We start from the raw sequence: 19,175 nt of genomic DNA, 5'->3' as shown, positions 1-19,175 counted from the left end.
ATGTCGCGCAACGAACTTTTGAAGACAGCCTCGGGACGCTTCAAAGTCTTCGATGCTTAGTTAGCGTTATGGAACTCGCCTCCTCTCTTATTCGCGGTCCAGTTTGCGGCAAGTTTTTAACATGATAACAATCAAACCATTCTAGGAAATGTTCATTTATTCGAGCCACAAGCAATTCACTCCGAGCATGGAAATTGACAGAATCGGACCGAGTAAGAATCGCTTCCTTGTTTTTCAAAGTCTCGTAGATTTGAGTATTTCCAACTCCAGGCGTCTCCTGAATGTTTCAGTACTTTGTTACCCGCTTCGTTTAATCAGATACATATCACTTTACCTTCCACGGTCATTACTCTCTCCCTCTTTCTTCGTCTTCCACTCCCTCCCTCCCTGTGCTCTGCAACTTGAAGTAACTGCGCCACCTGGTGTTGAAATACCTGTCATTACAAGTCCGAACGAAATGAATGCAATCAAACCTTAATTGTGCACCAATCTTCAGCGGGCCGGATTAAAAACACCAACGGGCCGGATCCAGCCCGCAGGCCGTAGTTTGCCGAGCTCTATCCTAGAGTCTAGGAGATAATGACTTAAAAAAAATACATTTTATAAATTAGTGGTCAGAGGTGAACTTTACAGATGGGCTCAAGATTTTCTACAAGGACGGAAATTTGAAGTGGAAGTAGGAGAGACGTACTCAAGTGAATATTTTATAAATCAGTGATTCTGCAAGTGGGTGGGTTATAGGTGCAGGGTCAAGTGGTCCATGTAGGAAAACGCGAAACCAGGCTGAGCAGAGAGGTAGGCACTGGAAAAAGACAAAGAAGAACAATTGAGTGTGCAGACAAGTAGAAAAATGGCAAGCGCGTGAACGAGATATCACTCAATGCATGAATCATCCGGCAGCCGCTTGCAGATCAGCAGAGCTCTGAAACGCAGAAGGTAAGCGCTTATCAGCCGCAGCTGTGGGAGCACCCTCCGGCCCAGACTGATAATGAAAGGGAAGAGAGATAGAAGGTCCCCGGAAGTGGACTCTCCAATATAAAAGCACAGAAGGAAGAGGGTCTGTGACAACACATCACATGTGTATCGCTTTTGATGCAGACTTTGGCCACCACTGTATTTTAAACCACTGAAAAAAATTAAACGGGGAAGGAATTCCAAAGTTTTCTGTTTGACTCTGATATTTTGTATTCTGCCCCACACGGATGGTATGCACATAGTTTGCACTGAGCGACATTTTGCACGTTTTATTTCAGGATTCCTCGATAAATAAACGGTGTAAAGACATGTTTAAATCAGGTGGTAAAATGCCAACCGAATTACAAGTCCGCTCATCATCAATAATTGCAATGATTTCTATTGGGAGTATTTTTCACATTCACTGGACATCCATGCACTTCATGTATTATTATTATTATTATTGCTTTGGGTCTCTTCTTTGGTGCGTGCGTGTTGGTAGATGTTCTTTCGGCAGCACCTAGAGGAGAAAGAGAGAATGACACAATTAAAAATAAATAAATAACGAGAACGCGGCATTGACCAGATGTGGGCGAAGTGGACTTGGGCTCCGTCTTTAAATCTGGCACACTGATTTCTTGTCATATCTGTTGCATTCATTAATTTGACCTTTTTTCCCCCCAATTAAAATTGTTTAATTAAATCAAACAATGTAAACATTTGTACTTTTTTTCTGTTTTGAAATGTATTCATTCATTTTTAGTCATTCATCTCATTAAATTGGTTTATTGATTTCTGTGATGTAGAAAAATGAAACAAGATTTGAAATATAAATGATTTGACATACCCGGTATAACTTTTTAAAATATATACTTTGTTAGTTGTTTGTTTTTGCAATGATGAGCTTTCAATTATTGGTTATTAAAAAACGGAATTACATTAAAAAATAGTTTTACGAATACTTGAAAAATGTCAACCATTTCAGGTTTTTTTTTTTTTTTCAAAGTTACACACAGCCTGGCCCATCTGTTGCTTCAAAACAACTCAATTGTGGCTCTTGAGCATAAAAGTTGGCCATGGCCTGACATGATGGCGGTGGCGAGGCCGGTTTCCTGGCGACTGCTCACCCGGCGAAGGGCTGCATGTCTGCAGGGGTTTCCGGTAGGGGCATTCCGTAGCTTTCAGGCAGCAGAAGACTAAGCAACGACGCCATGGCGATTAGGATGCCCATCAGGATGTACGGCAGCGACGGCGAATAGCTTCCTGTGGCACCCGAGCACAGTCGAGGTGACAAATGAGGTGACAAACCATCCGACAGGACAAAAAGGTGAAGCGACAGAGAGAGAGAGAGAGAGACTGGGTGGGGGACGTGAACTCCAGCCGATTGCTTATCGACATGATTTACAATACAATATAATACCCAAAGTCGGGTAATACTTACTCAGGTAGATGATGTAGGGTGCAAGGATGCTGCCTATCCTTGCGACCATGGAGCAGGCGCCCATGGCCGTGTTCCTCAGCACGGTCGGGTAGAGCTCCACCGAATAAGCGTAGACGTGACTGAACGCCGCTGTCAAGCAGAACTTGCCCATCATCTCCAAAGACACTGCCACCCAGTGCAGATCTGCCGGCGGGAAGATAGCACTCGTCGCAATCCTGTTTTGGGCGTTTCTATAGTTAAAGGTGTCACCGAAGAGCAAAATACTAGCATTTCACATAAAGCTCATTTTCTCTGCTTTAAAGTCAGAGACCGGTGTTTTGGGGCAAGCTAACTCGTCTTCTACCGCTTTGCTGGAATGGAACGGAGAAAGTTAGAAACAAACTTTTCTTTCCTATTGGAAAGCTAGGTTCCGTTTATGTGATTTTTTTCGCGTGCGATATAGCTAAACCAAAATAGCTAACCATTCCTGGATCCAAAAGACAACAAGTCCATCCTGGCTTACTTATACCAAGCGCATTGGGTTGTGGATTTGAGCCAAAACCCTGGGTCAGGATTTTGTTACAAGGGGTTAATAAAAAAAATAAAATAAAAAATACGCAAATGATTTTCAACCCAATCTTGGGCGTGGCACAGCTGTCACCAACCTGCCTGAATGACCTGGTTTACCAGGAGGAAGAATCCTGCAGAGAAGAGCCAGCCGGCCATGGTGAGGCGGCGGGGGAAGCGGCGGAACATGAGCCACGTGATGATATAGGCAGGAATCTCCACAGCCGCCGACAGGAAACAGTTAAGGTAGGCGTCGCCGTGCAGGTTGGACGTGTTGAGGGACATGGCCAGGTAGCTCATAGTGATCGTGGCCCTGTGGGGGGAAATTGACACCGCTTCAGCCATAGTCAAACAGTTTTCTGTTTCTTTTCAGGGTGGCTTTTAAAAATACACGGTGGATTTGAACACAATTCGGTTCAGCTTTTGAGTCTCACAGCACCAGACAAGTCATTCGCCATGTGTGTGCGTGCGCGCGGATGTGTGTGCGTGCAACTCACCAGACATGCCATAGCACAGCTGACAACCAGCGCATGTTGCGAATGTGGAGCAAGTCACAGATGTTGTACGCCTTCATCTTTTCCGAGCCATCTTTCTACAGAACAATAAACATTTCACGCGCACACGCACACACACATTTTATATATACAGTGTATATATATATATACTAGCTGGTTCGCCACCCTCCGGGCGGCTCATCAGCTAGTTCCTGCGGAAGGCTGGTAAGGTGGGCCTTTGGCCCACAAAAGTGTTGTTGCTTGGTTCAACTTTTTGTTCATCTTCATTGCTTATCGCGAAAATAAAGAGATGTTTAGCTCTACTAAATAACTAACAATTTCATTGCAATGCTTGTGGGTAGACAACATTTTTTCGCTAAGATGCCCGCGCGATCGTAGTGAGCCACTGCCTGGGCGGCGCAGTGGCGGCGCGGTGAAGTAGGTACGTTTTGAAAAGGGACAGACGGAAGGACAGACCGCGTGCGGGACAACGCGCAATATATATATATATATATATATATATACTGTATATATATATAAAGAGAGAGAGATAGTATACATACAGTGTATACAATAAGTAGTCTCAATATTAGCAGAATAAAGTCCCCCCCCCCGAGATAAACTACTTCTAATGCATTACAATGAAAAAGTGATCATCTAAGAAGAAAATATTTTTTCAATTAGAAAGTAACTAAATTAGGAGAATAGTTATTTTTTTCAAAGAGAAAAGGCCCATCTTTAGAGAGGAGAGTTTAAAATTTAAATCACAATAAATCAACCAATGAACGATATTTTTGCAAAAAACAGACTAATTAAAAAAAAAAGATAAAGATTGTGAGTAGGAATGAGACTTTTTTTTTTCTTGTCATCACTTTTTCCTCGACAAGGAATGCTCTGATTGGGGGGTCAGAGAGTGTTCATTTTACCAGACATTCCAGTTCCAACAGGTCCCCCCGCCAGCTCCGCTGGCTCCCACATTTGAGCACACACACACACTCACACACACGCACACACACACGTGTGTGGCAGCGTGTAAATTAGTGTCAGCAGTTGGACATTGACCAGTGAACCAGATAATGGTCGGCAATTAAAAAAAAAAAAAAAAAAGGTCTAACAAGAGCAAAAACAGCTCCGGATCTGCTGGTTCGCTGATTGATAGTGACATGCTAAGATTGGGTGCATATGAAAAGTTTATAAAAGTAAATAAGAAAGAATAGTCAGCCTCAGTATTCTATGTAAAAAATGGCACTCCTATTTGATTATTTGTTTGGAAATTGCAAACAAATTAGGATTTTGACAGTCTTAAAAATATCACCGTCGAGTTTGTTATTTTTGCAGCGCTCATCTGAGCCACCTGCGGGTTGCTTTGGTCATAATTCGCAGGAATCAAGTTGTATTTTGAGAGGAAAAAATCAAAAGCTCATGAGAATAAAATTGAAGTTGATGGCAATAAAGACAGATTTTTCTAGAAAAAAAAAATCTTGAAGAAGAAGGTCATCACAAGGCCAATAAAAAAAACCGTCAACATCTTATAAGTACACTACAGTCATAATTTGAAATAATAATAAATTAGTCATTGGGGCTTTTTATAAAATAATGAAGGTTTTTCAACTTCCGACCAATGTACGCCACCGATCCCAATTTGAGGACTGATTTCCTCTCCTTGTCGGGCAAAAACACAAACCTGCAAAGGAGTGAAGATTTTTGTCGGCGCCTCGACTTTGTTGGACTTGGCGGCACGTTTCACAATGTCCTCGGCCTCGGCAATCCGTCCTTGAGACAGCAACCAGCGTGGGGACTCGGGGATGGACCTGCACGATCACAAAAAACCTTGGCGCATCGGGCGGCGAAATGGGCATCGGGATAGATAAAATGCCACCAGCACCTTACCACCAGAAAGTTAAGAGGAGGAGGCCGGGGGCGTTGATGCCCAGCAGCAGCATCCTCCAATCTCGCAGGAAGTAGGCGTGGAGCGGCAGCAGCATGTAGCCCAAGGCGAAGAATAAACATAAGCCCGCCGTGGTGAATAACAGGCGCGCTTGAGCACTGAGGAGCTCCGCACCTGCGAGGCAAAGCTTGCACCTCACTCACAAATAAAAGTCTTTTTTTTTTTTTACTTTATATATAAAAAAAAACAAAAAAACAAACAAAAGGCAACTATCCCACAGAGATTGCAACTTCTTTCTTTAAAAAAACAAAAAAAAAACTATTGAGAAAAAAAATAAAATAAAAAACAGTTCACAATTTGCGTGAGCGTTGGTTTGTGACGCGTACAGAGCACGAAGGCAGTCAGGTAGCTGGACATGGTGCACATGCCTCCGAGGAATTGCAGGACACAGAAAACCACCCAGGAGTGACTAAATCCCTGCAGGAAAACACACAGCTTGTGGCCAGCGATCGCGGCAAACAGCACAATCTTCCTGCCAAACCTGAAAGGGGAAACGGATTCATCAACCGGCTGCAATGCGTTGCAAAAAAAGGAGCCAGTGCGCAGTTGCTCCTTCCATACTGCGACGATGTAGAGTGGCGTTAGATGAAGACAATTCAGACAATGACGCGATTTTTTTTCTTCTTCAGATTTACGGGAAGAATTGTCTGTGGGTCAAGAGAGCCATACTTTTGCCTTCTCCGAGAGCTAAGAAGGAAGGACCTCTTAACATGTTCTCCTCTTTTAATTGGGGACCGCTATCACATGGTCAAATAATGACAAGAGCCGGTGAGTTATTCATCGGTTATTGATTATTTTGTATCGACGTGTGCATGTGTTAACCTGTCGGAGAGCTGCCCGGACAGGAAGGATCCGACGAGGTAGCCACAAAAGTAGAGCGACAACGTCAGCGGCTTCTTCCACTGCTGCCCGCACACGAGGTCCCACTGCGATACACGGGCACACACACACACACACACACACACACAACACATAACAATTCAAAGCGGCGCAGCCATTTTCCAACCACATAAGCCTGCGTCGGTGAAAAAGTTTCTTCATATATTTGTCGCCCATCTGGGGCGCCTGCTTCTTGATGGTCAATTGGGCAAATTCAGCAGTGGGAATTATTGTTATGAATTCACTAGTCATTGCCACAAAATGGCCGCTTCAATCAGAAATGGTGGACTTCACATTTTTGGTGGATTCGGAGCACCTGAAAATGTGGACATTTTGATGAAAAAAAAAATCTCACTCACTTCTGAGACGATGGTGGAGGTGTAGACGCTGCGGTCGTATTCCCAACCGTCTAGGCAGCCCTCTCGGGGCACGGCAGTCAGGTTGACATCGGAGGGCTGAAAGCCCGCCTCCGAGTAAGTCAGCAGAGCATCCAAGCGGTACCGGGAGCATTCCGCCGGGCGGCCGTCCTCCTCCAGGGGTATGCTGACGTTGCGCCACTCTGCCGTCAGGTTTACCCTGTGCGCGGGCACCAGACAGCGGTGGGCCGGCGTGTCGGCCACGAAGACCCCCATCGGGCTGGTAAAACCGTTGGGCACCATTGTGATGGCGAGCAGCAAGGAGAGGCGACGTTGGAAGGGTCCCCAGACCTTCAAGAACTCCGTCTTGGCCTCATAGTCATTCTCGTTGTCCATCCTGTACGTCGGCGACTGATTCTGGACTGGAGTCGATTTTGTTGTTTGGACTGGTCCACTCAAGTGAAACAATTTCAGCACTGCAGCACCACCCTCACACTCTGTGTACACACACGCACACACAAGTACTACATTAACTCAAGTCCACATTCAACTCCTGGACATTTATTGTTAGCACTGAAATGGAGCACGTGGAAATGACACAATCATTCACAAGACAACAAACCAAAGTGATTTTACGAGTCCCGTCGCCGGAATTTTTCAGAAGATTTTGCCACTCAACCTTAGTTCCTTTTACCAGCATGAAATTTGGCAGACTGTCACGAGCAGACCCACAACCAAAAGTCACAAGAAGCCATGCCCACAAATCGGAGACAATTTTCGTACGTACCGTCATTGGCGTCGGTGACATCGCTGGAATGTAGAGAAGTCAGCCCAAAAGCCGGATTCTCTCATTTGGCAGAGATCCTGTATCCATGATGACGAGCCCCACAAAAACCAGCAAAGTCCTTCCGCTCCTTCAACAATAACAAGCCATGGTTTACTCCCAAACTCAGGCAACTCGGGAAAGAGAAAGAGACCGCATTTAGAAGTGGAGAACGGGCACTGTACAAACACACCCAAAACCAATTGACAAAGGAAATTAACATTGCTAAGAGAAGCTATGCGGAGAGGCTGAAAAACCAGTTCTCTGCTAACGACTCCGCATCTGCGTGGAATGGCCTGAAAGCAATCACTAACTATAGAATGCCAACCCCCCCCCCCCCCCAAACAGTGAACAATAAGGCTCTTGCTAATCTCGTCGCAATGATTGTTTTTGTTTCCTTGTCCTATTTGTGTTTTGCGTTAGCAAGGTTGCATGTTAGCATGAACTTTGACGTGGTGGCCGGTTGAGAGTGGACCTAAAACACAGTTCTTTTGGCCGCTCGAAAGCTACTTAGCGCCATTTAGAGTACAAGCACGTGCACTTCTAAAGAGTATTTAAAAGTGTGGAATGTTTTGGGGAGCAAACAGTCGCCCACTGCTGTGCGACTGGCCATGGTGGTGGGACAGAGGCAGCGCAGATGGACCGGGCCACTTTTTGAAGCGTTTGATCATAGCTTAGTAAATCAAATCAGCCGGTCGAGGGGATGTGTCGGGCTGAATTATTTCCTCGGTCTCCTTCTATGAGTCCTGATTGTTTTTCCTCCCGCTAGATGAGAGCGGGTTCATCGTGAAAGGGGGGTTTTTAATGCTCTGCTGGGTGTGAGGGGACTCGCTGGACCACCGAGGGTCCGGCTCAGTGATTGAGAATCACCACAGCACACGCAGCGTTCAGCATGGGCGACTACAACGAAGACACGGCCTTCCTGGGCCAAACCGGACCTCACTTCTGGATGACTTTCATCCTTCTCAACACCATTTTCGTCTCCACCGGTTTCAACGGGCTCTACATCGTTTTCGTCGGGGCGGCCCCCGAGCACCGCTGCCTCGTGCCAGAGGTCAACCTCACGGCGGCGTGGCGGGACGCCATCATTCCCGTCACCGAGGCGCACGGACGCGAGGTACGTAGCCAGTGTCGGCGCTACAAGCTGGACGTGGTCCGGAACCTCTCGGCGGAGGGATACGCTCCCGGGACGGACGTCAACCTCACAGGCTTGGAGCAGGAGGCCTGCCTGGACGGCTGGAGCTACAACAGAGACATTTACCCGGACAACATTGTCACCGAGGTCAGAATGCCGTTCGCATGACAAAGATGTCCAAATGTGCGGGAAAAATTGATCGGATGTGTCTTTGCAGTGGGACTTGGTGTGTGACGACCAGTGGAAAGTTCCTTTTGCATCCTCTACTCTCTTCGTAGGGTATCTCGTGGGCTCGCTGATCTCAGGCCAGCTTTCTGACAGGTACCTCATCCTGACTGATCAGCTAAAAAAATTTAATTGCTTCAGGGATCGAAGATATTGTGCGCATGGTGCATGCCTGCATCCGTTACGCTCGTATCCACAAAAGAGATCCATCGCATGTCTGAGTTTGTTTGTGTGAACTTTTGTCTTGGAAAATTCCACTGACAATAACCGAGCTTTGAGCGAACGGCGACCGAGTACTTTTCCTTGGGGGATTTGTTGGAGAACTCCCCCTTTCTGTTCTCAACGCTGTCCTTTTCCAGCTGGATAAACTCCTATAGCGTACCCTCGCACCCCCACCCGCTTTCCCCGACATGTGAGGCAAAAGCAACGAGCCAGGCTTGTGGCCAGCTGCGGGGTCAGAGAGTGTGACGCGAGAGCGCAAACGGCAGGCAGCACATTCGAGTGGTTACGCTCTAGCAAAAAAAAAAAAAAAAAAGTCACGAGAACAAAAGACTTTCTGGTAAATCTTCCGGGACTTTGACCCAAGGACGTGACTTTTGGAATGGAACATGGTTTAATAGTCACTTTGCATGACAAATTAGTAGTTGGGAGTACATGTTTTGTTAAGTCATGACATCAAGGCGCCAAACCTTGAAGTTTCCATCGTTATTTCCTCTTTAGGTTTGGTAGAAAGAAGACCGTTTTTATCTCCTTAGGAGCTCAATCCATCTCAGTCCTGTTGCAGTCCTTCTCCCAGTCATGGAGGATGTTCTGCATCATGTTCCTGTTTGTCGGAGCTTCCCAGATTTCCATCTACATCTCTGCTTTCGTATTAGGTACGATCTCAACTCTCTCGCCTCGCGTCTTTTTGAATAAGCATCCATTTTTTGTTTCTCTTTCCCGGAACAGGAACGGAGGTTTTGAGCAAAACGCTTCGTGTGATGTTCACGACGCTCGGAGCGTTCCTCTTCTACGGCATCGGCTACATGATTCTTCCGTGGATTGCGTACAGCATCAGAGAGTGGAGAACCCTCCTCGCCGTTCTGGCGGCCACCTCTGTGGTCTACGTTCCTCTCTGGTGGTACGCTACCGGAGTCACTCAAGAAACATCCGGGATTTCGAGTCACGGACGGCGATTGCGTGTTTGCAGGTTCATCCCAGAGTCCCCCCGGTGGCTGATCACTCAGGGAAGAGTGACGGAGGCCGAAGCCATCGTCAGAGACGCTGCGCGGAAGAACAAAGTTGAGGCGCCGCTTGTTATCTTCAGAGGATCCGAGGTGGAGTTTGCGCGTGCCGTTTCACAAGTAGCGTCCGCGCTAAGTTTCTTTAGAAGTGCCACGTCGGGTAACCAGACAGGAGAGCAAAGATGATGACGAGTAGCGCTTACACATCGGGGAGGGCGGAAAGTGTCGCATAATAGCGGCACGGGCAAAAAGGCGGCTCGGTAGACAAGCGGCGACGATGCCGGTTGATGCATTTCGGGTTTTTCCTTGCGTCTCCAGTCACCGCCTCCGAGCAAGACGTACACCGTGCTCGACGTCCTGAGATCCAAGAACATGAGATGCATCACGCTGATGTGTCTTGTTCTGTGGTGAGCGCCATCACATGTAATCACTTGGACCTTGACTTAATTCGTTGCGCAAGCTGCTGAATGGTCCATCTTTGATCCCAAACAGGATGGCCATCAACGTGGGCTATTTTGGTTTATCCCTGAACACTTCCAACCTCAGCGGCGACCCCTTCATGAACTGCTTCTTGTCGGCAACCACCGAGGTCCCCGCCTACATTGTGTCCACGTGGCTGCTGAAGAGATGTCCCAGAAGGGCTTTGCTTTCCACCTTTCTGGCCATCGGTGGAGGAGTCCTGCTGCTCATCCAGTTCATACCGCCAAGTAAGTCCGATCAAATGTCTGTCACGCGGGGTGAGCCGCAGGCCGACTCGCATGGGCCACCCGCGGACCGCCTCTGTTGTGTGAATCCGCAAGCTAGATGGTTCCAGTGGGATATAATTACGCCACCCGAGGCTTTAAGATCATATATTGTCAGCCCCTCGGACATGTAGGCGTGTCCAGACACGAGAAAAAAATGCTTGGTGTTCGATTGACAGTTAACAGTCGAGCATTGGGGTCATTGTGAAGCCTCATTTGAAATACTGGGCAATATTTTTGAATCCTTCTCTTGGTGTCTGACAAATTCATAAGCTGTATTTATTTTCACTTTACAGTGAGTTAAAGATGGTTAGTCCAGTGGTTAGCACGTGGGCTTCACAGTGCAGAGGTACCGGGTTCGATTCCAGCTCCGGCCTCCCTGTGTGGAGTTTGCATGTTCTCCCCGGGCCTGCGTGGGTTTTCTCCGGGTGCTCCGGTTTCCTCCCACATTCCAAAAATATGCATGGCAGCCTGATTGAACACTCCAAATTGTCCCTAGGTGTGAGTGTGAGTGCGAATGGTTGTTCGTCTCTGTGTGCCCTGCGATTGGCTGGCAACCGATTCAGGGTGTCCCCCGCCTACTGCCCGGAGACAGCTGGGATAGGCTCCAGCACCCCCCGCGACCCTAGTGAGGATCAAGCGGCTCGAAAGATGAATGAATGAATGAATGAATATTTGGACGATTGTGTGTTTGGGGTAATAATTTGGGGGATTCTGGGTCTCTCTCTCTCTCTCCCAGGGCTTGAGTATGTGGCCTTAGCTCTGGAAATGACCGGAAAATTTGGCTTCACCATGGCGTTCGGCATCGTCTACATCTACACGGCAGAGCTCTACCCCACCGTGCTCAGGAACCTCGGCATGGGAATATGCTCGTCGGCCGCTCGCATCGGAAGCATCACGGCTCCCTATGTCATCTATTTAGGTACGTTGTGTTATCACGCGCCTGTCATTTTTTTTAGCTTTGTTGTGTTATTTTCTTTTTTTTTTTTAAATGCGTATTTTGTATTTTCCACTTGCAGGCACTTACAACAAGGCGTTGCCATACATCCTCATGGGAAGTCTCACCATCGGATCCTGTGTGGTCAACATCTTCCTTCCGGAGACCTTGAACAGAGACCTTCCGGAAACTCTGGAAGAGATGCAGGAATGGCAAGGGTACGGCTCATCTGCGAAAGAAACAAAAGATGTCGTGTTTAGGGACGATCCTCACCCCGCTGTCTTGTCTAGGTGGTGCTGTGGAACCAAAATCAAGAACTACGCGGAAAACGGAGGAAGTGGACACCCGCAAAAACAAAACTGAGCCAAAAATAAACTGCACAGTCTTACTGTGTAGCTTACCAAGTAGCATTTATTCACTCGGTGTGTCAGAAACTAAGGTTAACTTTTGAAATCTGAATTTTTGGGGGGGGGGGGGGGGGAGTAAGTTGGGGCTGCTTATTGGGATTTTGATGATTATCTGGTCGAACTTTCCATTTGCGTTTGACGTCAAAACACATGGAAACCTTACTGGTCTTTACATCAGGGGTGTCAAACTCAATTTTGTCGCGGGCCGCATTGTAGTTACCATTTCCCTTGGGGGGCGTTATGATGTGTTAATAAGTCAAGAATAATGGTTTATTCGACAATTGTTTAAGTAACTCCAATGAGGGGTTTGCTAGTATATCCTATCATGGAAGTTGTCATCTTTGATTTGCTTTCGCGGGCCACATAAAATGATGTGGCGGGCCAGATTTGTCCCCCGGGCCTTGAGTTTGACACCTGTGCTTTACATGGACATCAAACGAAAGTGCATAAATCTCAAATGTTTGCATAAATGTCAACTGTGTACAGTACCACGGTATCAAGACGATTTCCGGCCACCAGATGAGTTCACCGTCAAAATCCGACACGGCGGCTGCGGTCTGCGGTGCTGTACAAGTTCGATGGAGCCGAATGCGAGCTCGGCCATATGTCACAAGTTCGTGCAGGCCTACCTAAAAACATTAAAAGCGAAAGGCATTGTTGCTCAGGCTGGTGCAGACATAAAATTGCATGCACAATCAGCAACACTGAGTCAATGATCATCAAAAGAGAAGGCGGGTTTACCGTTAATTATTCGTGAACCTGCTAGGCAAACCCAGCCGAATGATTGAATTGCCAGATTAAAGTGAAGTGATTTGTAATTTGATGGCCAATCTTGTCAACCTTCGGTTGAAATTGCCGATATTTGTTTGAATTCTGGAGCACCATTAAAGGTTGGACTACTTACTACGTGTGGAACATGCAAATGTCCTCTGATTGTTCTGTTATCTCGGACGAGTGCAAAGTTGAAGTTTGTCGTCTTGGCATTAAACATTGTCCCATGAACATGAACCCAAAGAACTCCACTGCTGCACCTCATCACAAGTGACTTTTGTGTGTGTGTGTGTGGGGGGGTGTTTGGGTCTGGAATCACAAATTTGTCAGAAGTGAAAAAGCAATTTCTGACAGTGTGTCCAGGTGACGTGTTAATCATTAACACGTTATCCAAGAGGTGATCCATTCGCTCAAGATCGAGGTATTTTCTTCCCGTCTAAGTCGCGAGTGCACGTTTGACAGTTACTGTGTAACCACCCTCTGGCAGATCGGGCCATCTTCATTTCTTTTCTCGATTGTTCATTTTTGTTCATTTCATCAATGGCTGACTTGAAACTGCGAGACTACGACAGCATCACGTCCTTTCTGGGACCGTGGGGTGCCTTTCAGCGTCGGCTTTTCTTCGCCTTGGCCATCAGCATCTACCCCAATGGCTTCATTGGCATCTACATCGTATTTGTCGCAGACACGCCTTCTCACCAGTGCCGCATCCCTGAGAATGTCAACATCAGCCAGGCGTGGAGGAATGTGACGATCCCCATGGAGAAGGTGGATGGCGTGGCGAAGCCCGGGTCTTGCGCCAGGCTCAACTTGGAGATGGTCAAGAACTACTCCCAGAACGGCGTGGTCCCTAACGTCGGGGTTGATGTGGCCAACATTCCTCTAGAAGCCTGCTTAGATGGGTGGACATACAGCAAAGACATCTACCAGTCAACCATTGTTACAGAGGTGAGACAAAATTTCCCCAGTGTGGGACAAATAAAGGATATCTTAATCTTAGAAAAGCTCACTCTGCCTCTTTTGGAGGATTTTCTTTTTTTGTGGTGGGGGGCGACAGGTCTTTCGTTGTTTAACGCTATATTTGTAAAAAAAAAAGAAGCCAAATGTCGGTGTGTCTATTGTTATTCTACTGTTCAGTGGATACGTGAGCTCATGTTGCACATCTCAAAAGAAAACAGTGTAGACGGAGATTTGGAAAGTGGGACTTTCCCAAAAGCTCTGGCGACCCAACAAAAAAATAAAGTAAATAATGCTTGCAAAAAGGCAAAAAATATGTGAGATGGTGCCCTGCAAGCTCAATAAGCAAGAAGGGATGATTTTTTTTTTCCTGTGGAGAGTTTCTCAGTCATCCAACTCATGGTAATCCGCAAAAGTTGAATTGAGGCAACTGAAGTCTTCTTGGTTGTTGAATTAGCTTCACTTGTGATCTAAAAGGCTTCTTCGGTTCCAAATAGAAGTGGCATGAGATAATTCTGTACATTTACACATGAATGCTGAACGTTTGGATAGTCCAGTTTTACAAAGAACCCTGTTTGCATGTTAACGAGATGCAAAAAAAAAAAAAAAGTGTGGAAATATTTGCATTTTGGAAAAAATGCCCGTGTTGTTTTGGAAGTGGCCGAGGTGCGTTTGTTGTTGGAGTCCACTTGCATTGGGGGCCAAGTAGGTCAGTGAGCCACCAGTTTCAGCAGATTGAGCATGTGTGTGATAGTTCCACTTTGCAATGGAGCGACTGGACCAATATTAACGAGTCAGCAGATCGTTTCCACGACTTTTCAATACCGGCAAAGTTCGATTTCTTTGACATGTGCTCCGTTTCTTCATAGTGGGATCTGGTTTGTGAGAATGCACACAAAATCCCGTTGTCGTCCTCCATCCATTACCTGGGTGTACTGGTGGGGGCGTTTATTTCGGGCCAGGTGTCGGACAGGTGAGCAAAACCGCCATGTTTGCAGGGTGACGATGCATTCAAGTATTCAAGATTACCAGGAATTTTCTGTGTTTGCTATATGCAGATACGGAAGGAAGCCAGCGCTGTTCACCATGATGGTCCTGCAGACAGTAGCCATCACGGCGCAGTTATTCTCAAACAGTTGGGAGATTTTCACCTTCACCTTTTTCCTGGCGGGTGCTGGCGGCTTCTCCAATTACATCATCGCCTTCGTGCTGGGTATGTTTTGGAGACGGCTTTGAGGCTTTTTGATCGAAAAGAAGACACGTTGTGCATTTGTGGGGACTGAGAATCTCTGCAAAACAGGATATGATCACCCCAAAGCTTGACTGTCTTATCTCCACCATAACACCACACCATTGAGGGAGCACCCATAAAGTGTTAATCATCGTCAAGTTGGCAAATGACGTTGTCAACAAGCGTACCGGTAGCAGATTGTAGAATGCAGCAGTTGCCTGAAAGTGGATCTAGATCTTGGGGGCCAGGCTTCCAAGTCACGGGTGGTGAAATTAGGTGTGTGTTGGGGGGTGTGGGGGAATCATGTAAATGGCTGCGGAGAGCAGATACATAACATGTCAATCACGGTCACATTTTTTGGAACGAGAAAATATTCACTTGGCGGTTTAATTTCATAGTTGTTGGGTCGCCCGGCACTGATTTATTTTGGGGATTTATTTATTCATTCATTCATCTTCCAAGCCGCTTGATCCTCATTAGGGTCACGGGGGGTGCTTGAGCCTATCCCAGCTGTCTTGGGGCAGTAGGCGGGGGACACCCTGAATCGGTTGCCAGCCAATCGCAGGGCACACAGAAACGAACAACCATTCGCACTCACACTCACACCTAGGGACAATCCACGCATGTTTTTGGAATGTGGGAGGAAACCGGAGCACCCGTAGAAAACCCACGCAGGCCCGGGGAGAACATGTAAACTCCACACAGGGAGGCCGGAGCTGGAATCGAACCCTGTACCTCTGCACTGTGAAGCCCACGTGCTAACCACTGGACTACCGGGCCGCCCGGGATTTATCTATTTATTTATTTTTGCTATTAGCCACTACTTTTTATTTTGTTAATTAATTAATTATTTTGGGGGGTCTTTTCTTATTAGGAACAGAAATTCTGAGCCCCAAAGCCCGCGTGGTCTTCTGCTCCCTGGGGGTTTTCATGAGCTCGGCCATAGGATACATGCTCATGCCCCCCGTGGCCTACTTCCTACGCTCTTGGCGGCTGCTGCTGATCCCCATGGCCGCCAGCGGACTGATATATATACCCCTGTGGTGGTAAGGGCATGCAAAGGTGACCTCATGATGTAGCCTTCCACTGTGACGTAATACCCTTTCGCCGATGTCGACCGTTTCTGCAAGGTTCATACCCGAGTCGCCACGCTGGCTGCTCTCCCAGGGCCGAGTGGGGGAGGCCGAGACGATCCTGAAGGACGCTGCCAGGATGAACAAGGTTGCCATCCCGGAGGCCATTTTCACAGAGGCGGAGGTTAGACTTGAATGGTCCGTTTCAAAATATACACTGGTCACAAAAAATAGCGATGGTTATCGGAGGTTGGGGAGGTCAAAAGTGAGGGTGAACTTAACATGCACTTGTGAATGTTATTGTCCTTTTCGAGAATAGCAACTTGTGCAAAAAAAAAAAGTGCTGAAACATTGAATAAGTGGACATGTGCATTGAGAGAATGTGAGATTAAGTCCACTCGGGAAAGGTTCGCATGCGTTTTGGGCTTCTGTACTTTAATCGGAAAAACAATTCAAGAGTACGCACCTCTGGAGTTGTTCAAGTCCCATATTTTATTCCAGATTGAAGATGCGACGCTGAAGAAAGACGAGAAATACAACATTGGCTCCATCTTGCGCAGCTGCAACATATTCACCATCACTTTGCTGTGTTCACTTCTGTGGTATGCCCCTTTTTCTTTTGTCCATTCTCACCATGCCTGGAAAATGTTTCGGAAAGTCTGGCAAAGGCAAATCATAGCAAGCACATTTATAGGACATGCAGCAGGCACAATTCATGATCCTTGCGGAACGTGTAAATGATTTCGAAAAAGACTGATTGTAAATCACCGAGCATCTACTCATCATTTCATCCTGAACTTTAGCAGTGGTCTATAACGTTACATACCGGGCGCCACAGGTTCATCATCACCATCAGCTACTACGCTCTGATCCTCAACACGTCCAACCTTCACGGCGACCCGTACCTCAACACCTTCTTGTCAGCGGTGACGGAGGTTCCGGCATACCTGATCGCCCTGCTGCTGCTGCACTTTTGCTACCGCCGCCTGTGCCAGTCGTCTACGCTGCTGATGGGTGGCGTCATGATCCTGTGCGTGCACCTCATTCCCATAGGTAACGGCCACGCAAGAATTCGAAGCGTGGCAGTACGCGAAATCCTATTAGCAGATTTAAAGTGTACCGCCGGCGCCGCATTTCAAAGGGAGCAATAGTGCCAAGTTTGACAAACAACCGGTGTTGCCATTTTGTTTAGGAATAAAGTTGAGTTGAATTACGAACGCCATTCTGTGTGGCCGTGTTGTCAGATCTGCAGTGGGTGGCCGTGCTGCTCGAGATGCTGGGCAAATTCGGCGTGACATCAGCCTTTTGCATTGTGTACGCCGTCTCGTCCGAACTCTTCCCCACCGTCATTCGGAACACGGCCATGGGCTGCTGCTCGATGGCGGCTCGCGTCGGGACGATCATCTCGCCTTTCATCATCTACCTCGGTATGTACAGTGTTAACCCACCCGTTATTTCCATGGTGGCAAATAAACCCAAGTGAAAGAAAATGTGGATTTATCTTCCAATAGGACAATATTATAAGGCCCTGCCATACATTCTGATGGGATCTTTGGCCATTTCTGGGGCCTTCGTCTGTCTCCTGCTGCCGGAGTCATTTGGGAAGCCTTTGCCGGAGACCCTAACGCAAATGCAGACTATATGGAGGTGAGTTTTGAGTACTGATGCCATGCAGGACATGGAAATCAAACTTTTTTTTGTTGTTTTTACTATTTTCACAGACGAAAAGGTCAAGACAAAAAGGAAGCTGATACACAGGATTATCAGAGTAAAGAATCCAAGTTTTAGTGAATCAATTAGCACCGGGATCTGGATTTTTTACCTGTATTTTTGTACACTATATTATGACCTCCCCAGAACTCAAAGCAAAGATTTGCTTTTGCCCGTCTTGACAAAGAGAGGTTATTGTCAAGCGTAGTTGGGCTCTTGATGAAAAATTAAATTAAAAGGGTATTATATATAATTGCAAGTAATGTTTTGCGATGAAGTACATTTCAGAGTCTGTACATGTTCAAATGCCAAGTTATCCTGCTAGAAAAATAAATGACACCAAGATAAGTCAAAAGTCGATCTTGGTTTCATCGGACTATTTTCCCACATGCATTTGGGAGATTTCAAGTGTGTTGTAGCAGCATTTTAAAACCAGGGTTGAACTTTTTGACAATAATTTGAAGAGGACATAACCAAAAAAAAAAACCACCATACCAACAGTGAAGAAGCTTGGTAATGGCCCCATCATGCTTGACATCCATCCATTTTCAGCTGAGAGTGGGGTCTCAGTAGAGTAGTTCCAAAACGTACCGGTAGTGTCAGCACAAAACCTTCAGGCTTCTGTGAGAAAGAAAACATTTAAGCCAGGAAAAGCGTACTAGAACAAATGCATTTTTGTTGTTAAGAAGGGGCACTTTAAATGCTAGTAGGTGTGCATTAACTTGCATTTATCATGTGTTTTTCCTCTGGCAAAGATTGAGTTGTACCGGTTTTAAGGACACATTCATGGTGAAGAAAGTTTTGAAATGATTTATTTTTATTGAAAGTTTTATAATGGTTTTTTTTAAAATAAAAGTCTTGAATCAGTACTTCTAGTTTTACCTTTAACTTTTTTTACGCAAGTATCTGTAGTCCTACTACCTACCTAGGTACAAAGTGTGCCTTTTCCACCTTTTCACTTCCTCAGCACTTTACCTCAGTTTTACAACTGACTGGCAATGAGTTACATAACTCTTTGTTAAATAATGGTCTTAAAAGCTGCAACGTTGGTGGTACACGTGCGGCAAGTGGATCATAATTTGTGCTTTTAACATTCTTTTCAGTGGCACTGTCAGAGATGCGATGATTTAACAATGTGCTTATTATTGTGGCTGTACTTCGAAGTGATGGAAAAGTGCCCGTACTTGGATGTCAAGTCTCTTTCAAACGAAAGTCAAAAAATGAAATACGTGAAGTAACTTTAAAAGGTAATCTGAATTTAGTTAGTCGCTGGGTAGGGTAGTTGGTTCCAAGTATCTTGCCAAGTATACAAAACTGTGTAC

At 46.4% G+C, this 19,175-nt stretch overlaps 3 protein-coding genes across 4 annotated transcripts; 2 read left to right on the top strand and 1 right to left on the bottom strand.

Moving 5' to 3' along the window:
- Positions 1-1,395: 1,395 nt before the first annotated feature.
- LOC127588826 (solute carrier family 22 member 5-like) lies at positions 1,396-11,924 on the bottom strand. The gene is made up of 11 exons (XM_052047691.1): positions 11,833-11,924; positions 6,622-7,115; positions 6,206-6,309; positions 5,710-5,864; positions 5,326-5,497; positions 5,120-5,246; positions 3,439-3,533; positions 3,040-3,254; positions 2,396-2,578; positions 2,082-2,217; positions 1,396-1,474 (listed from the first exon to the last, which is right to left on the bottom strand). Exons 2-11 carry the CDS (start codon positions 7,012-7,014, stop codon positions 1,396-1,398), a joined length of 1,659 nt encoding a protein of 552 aa, XP_051903651.1. The 5' UTR covers positions 7,015-7,115; positions 11,833-11,924.
- Positions 8,060-12,093, top strand: LOC127587753 (solute carrier family 22 member 5-like). 2 transcript variants are annotated; one of them, XM_052046180.1, is made up of 10 exons: positions 8,060-8,723; positions 8,794-8,897; positions 9,522-9,676; positions 9,750-9,921; positions 9,991-10,117; positions 10,343-10,431; positions 10,517-10,731; positions 11,507-11,689; positions 11,787-11,922; positions 11,995-12,093. In XM_052046180.1, the coding sequence occupies exons 1-10, from the start codon at positions 8,334-8,336 to the stop codon at positions 12,065-12,067; spliced, it is 1,644 nt and encodes a 547-aa protein (XP_051902140.1). In that variant the 5' UTR covers positions 8,060-8,333; the 3' UTR covers positions 12,068-12,093. The 2 variants fall into 2 exon arrangements, with proteins under 2 accessions (XP_051902140.1, XP_051902139.1); XM_052046179.1 differs by having other exon boundaries at positions 9,750-10,117.
- A 1,088-nt stretch (positions 12,094-13,181) lies between these two features.
- LOC127587754 (solute carrier family 22 member 4-like) lies at positions 13,182-18,068 on the top strand. The gene is made up of 10 exons (XM_052046181.1): positions 13,182-13,830; positions 14,709-14,812; positions 14,898-15,052; positions 15,945-16,116; positions 16,201-16,327; positions 16,645-16,745; positions 16,982-17,196; positions 17,388-17,570; positions 17,655-17,790; positions 17,865-18,068. Exons 1-10 carry the CDS (start codon positions 13,423-13,425, stop codon positions 17,929-17,931), a joined length of 1,668 nt encoding a protein of 555 aa, XP_051902141.1. The 5' UTR covers positions 13,182-13,422; the 3' UTR covers positions 17,932-18,068.
- Positions 18,069-19,175: the final 1,107 nt, after the last annotated feature.

The sequence above is a fragment of the Hippocampus zosterae genome, chromosome 16, assembly GCF_025434085.1.
Source record: "Hippocampus zosterae strain Florida chromosome 16, ASM2543408v3, whole genome shotgun sequence".
NCBI lineage: Eukaryota > Metazoa > Chordata > Actinopteri > Syngnathiformes > Syngnathidae > Hippocampus > Hippocampus zosterae.
The sequence above is the reverse complement of the archived record's forward strand: the minus strand, read 5'-3'. Positions and strand labels throughout refer to the sequence as shown.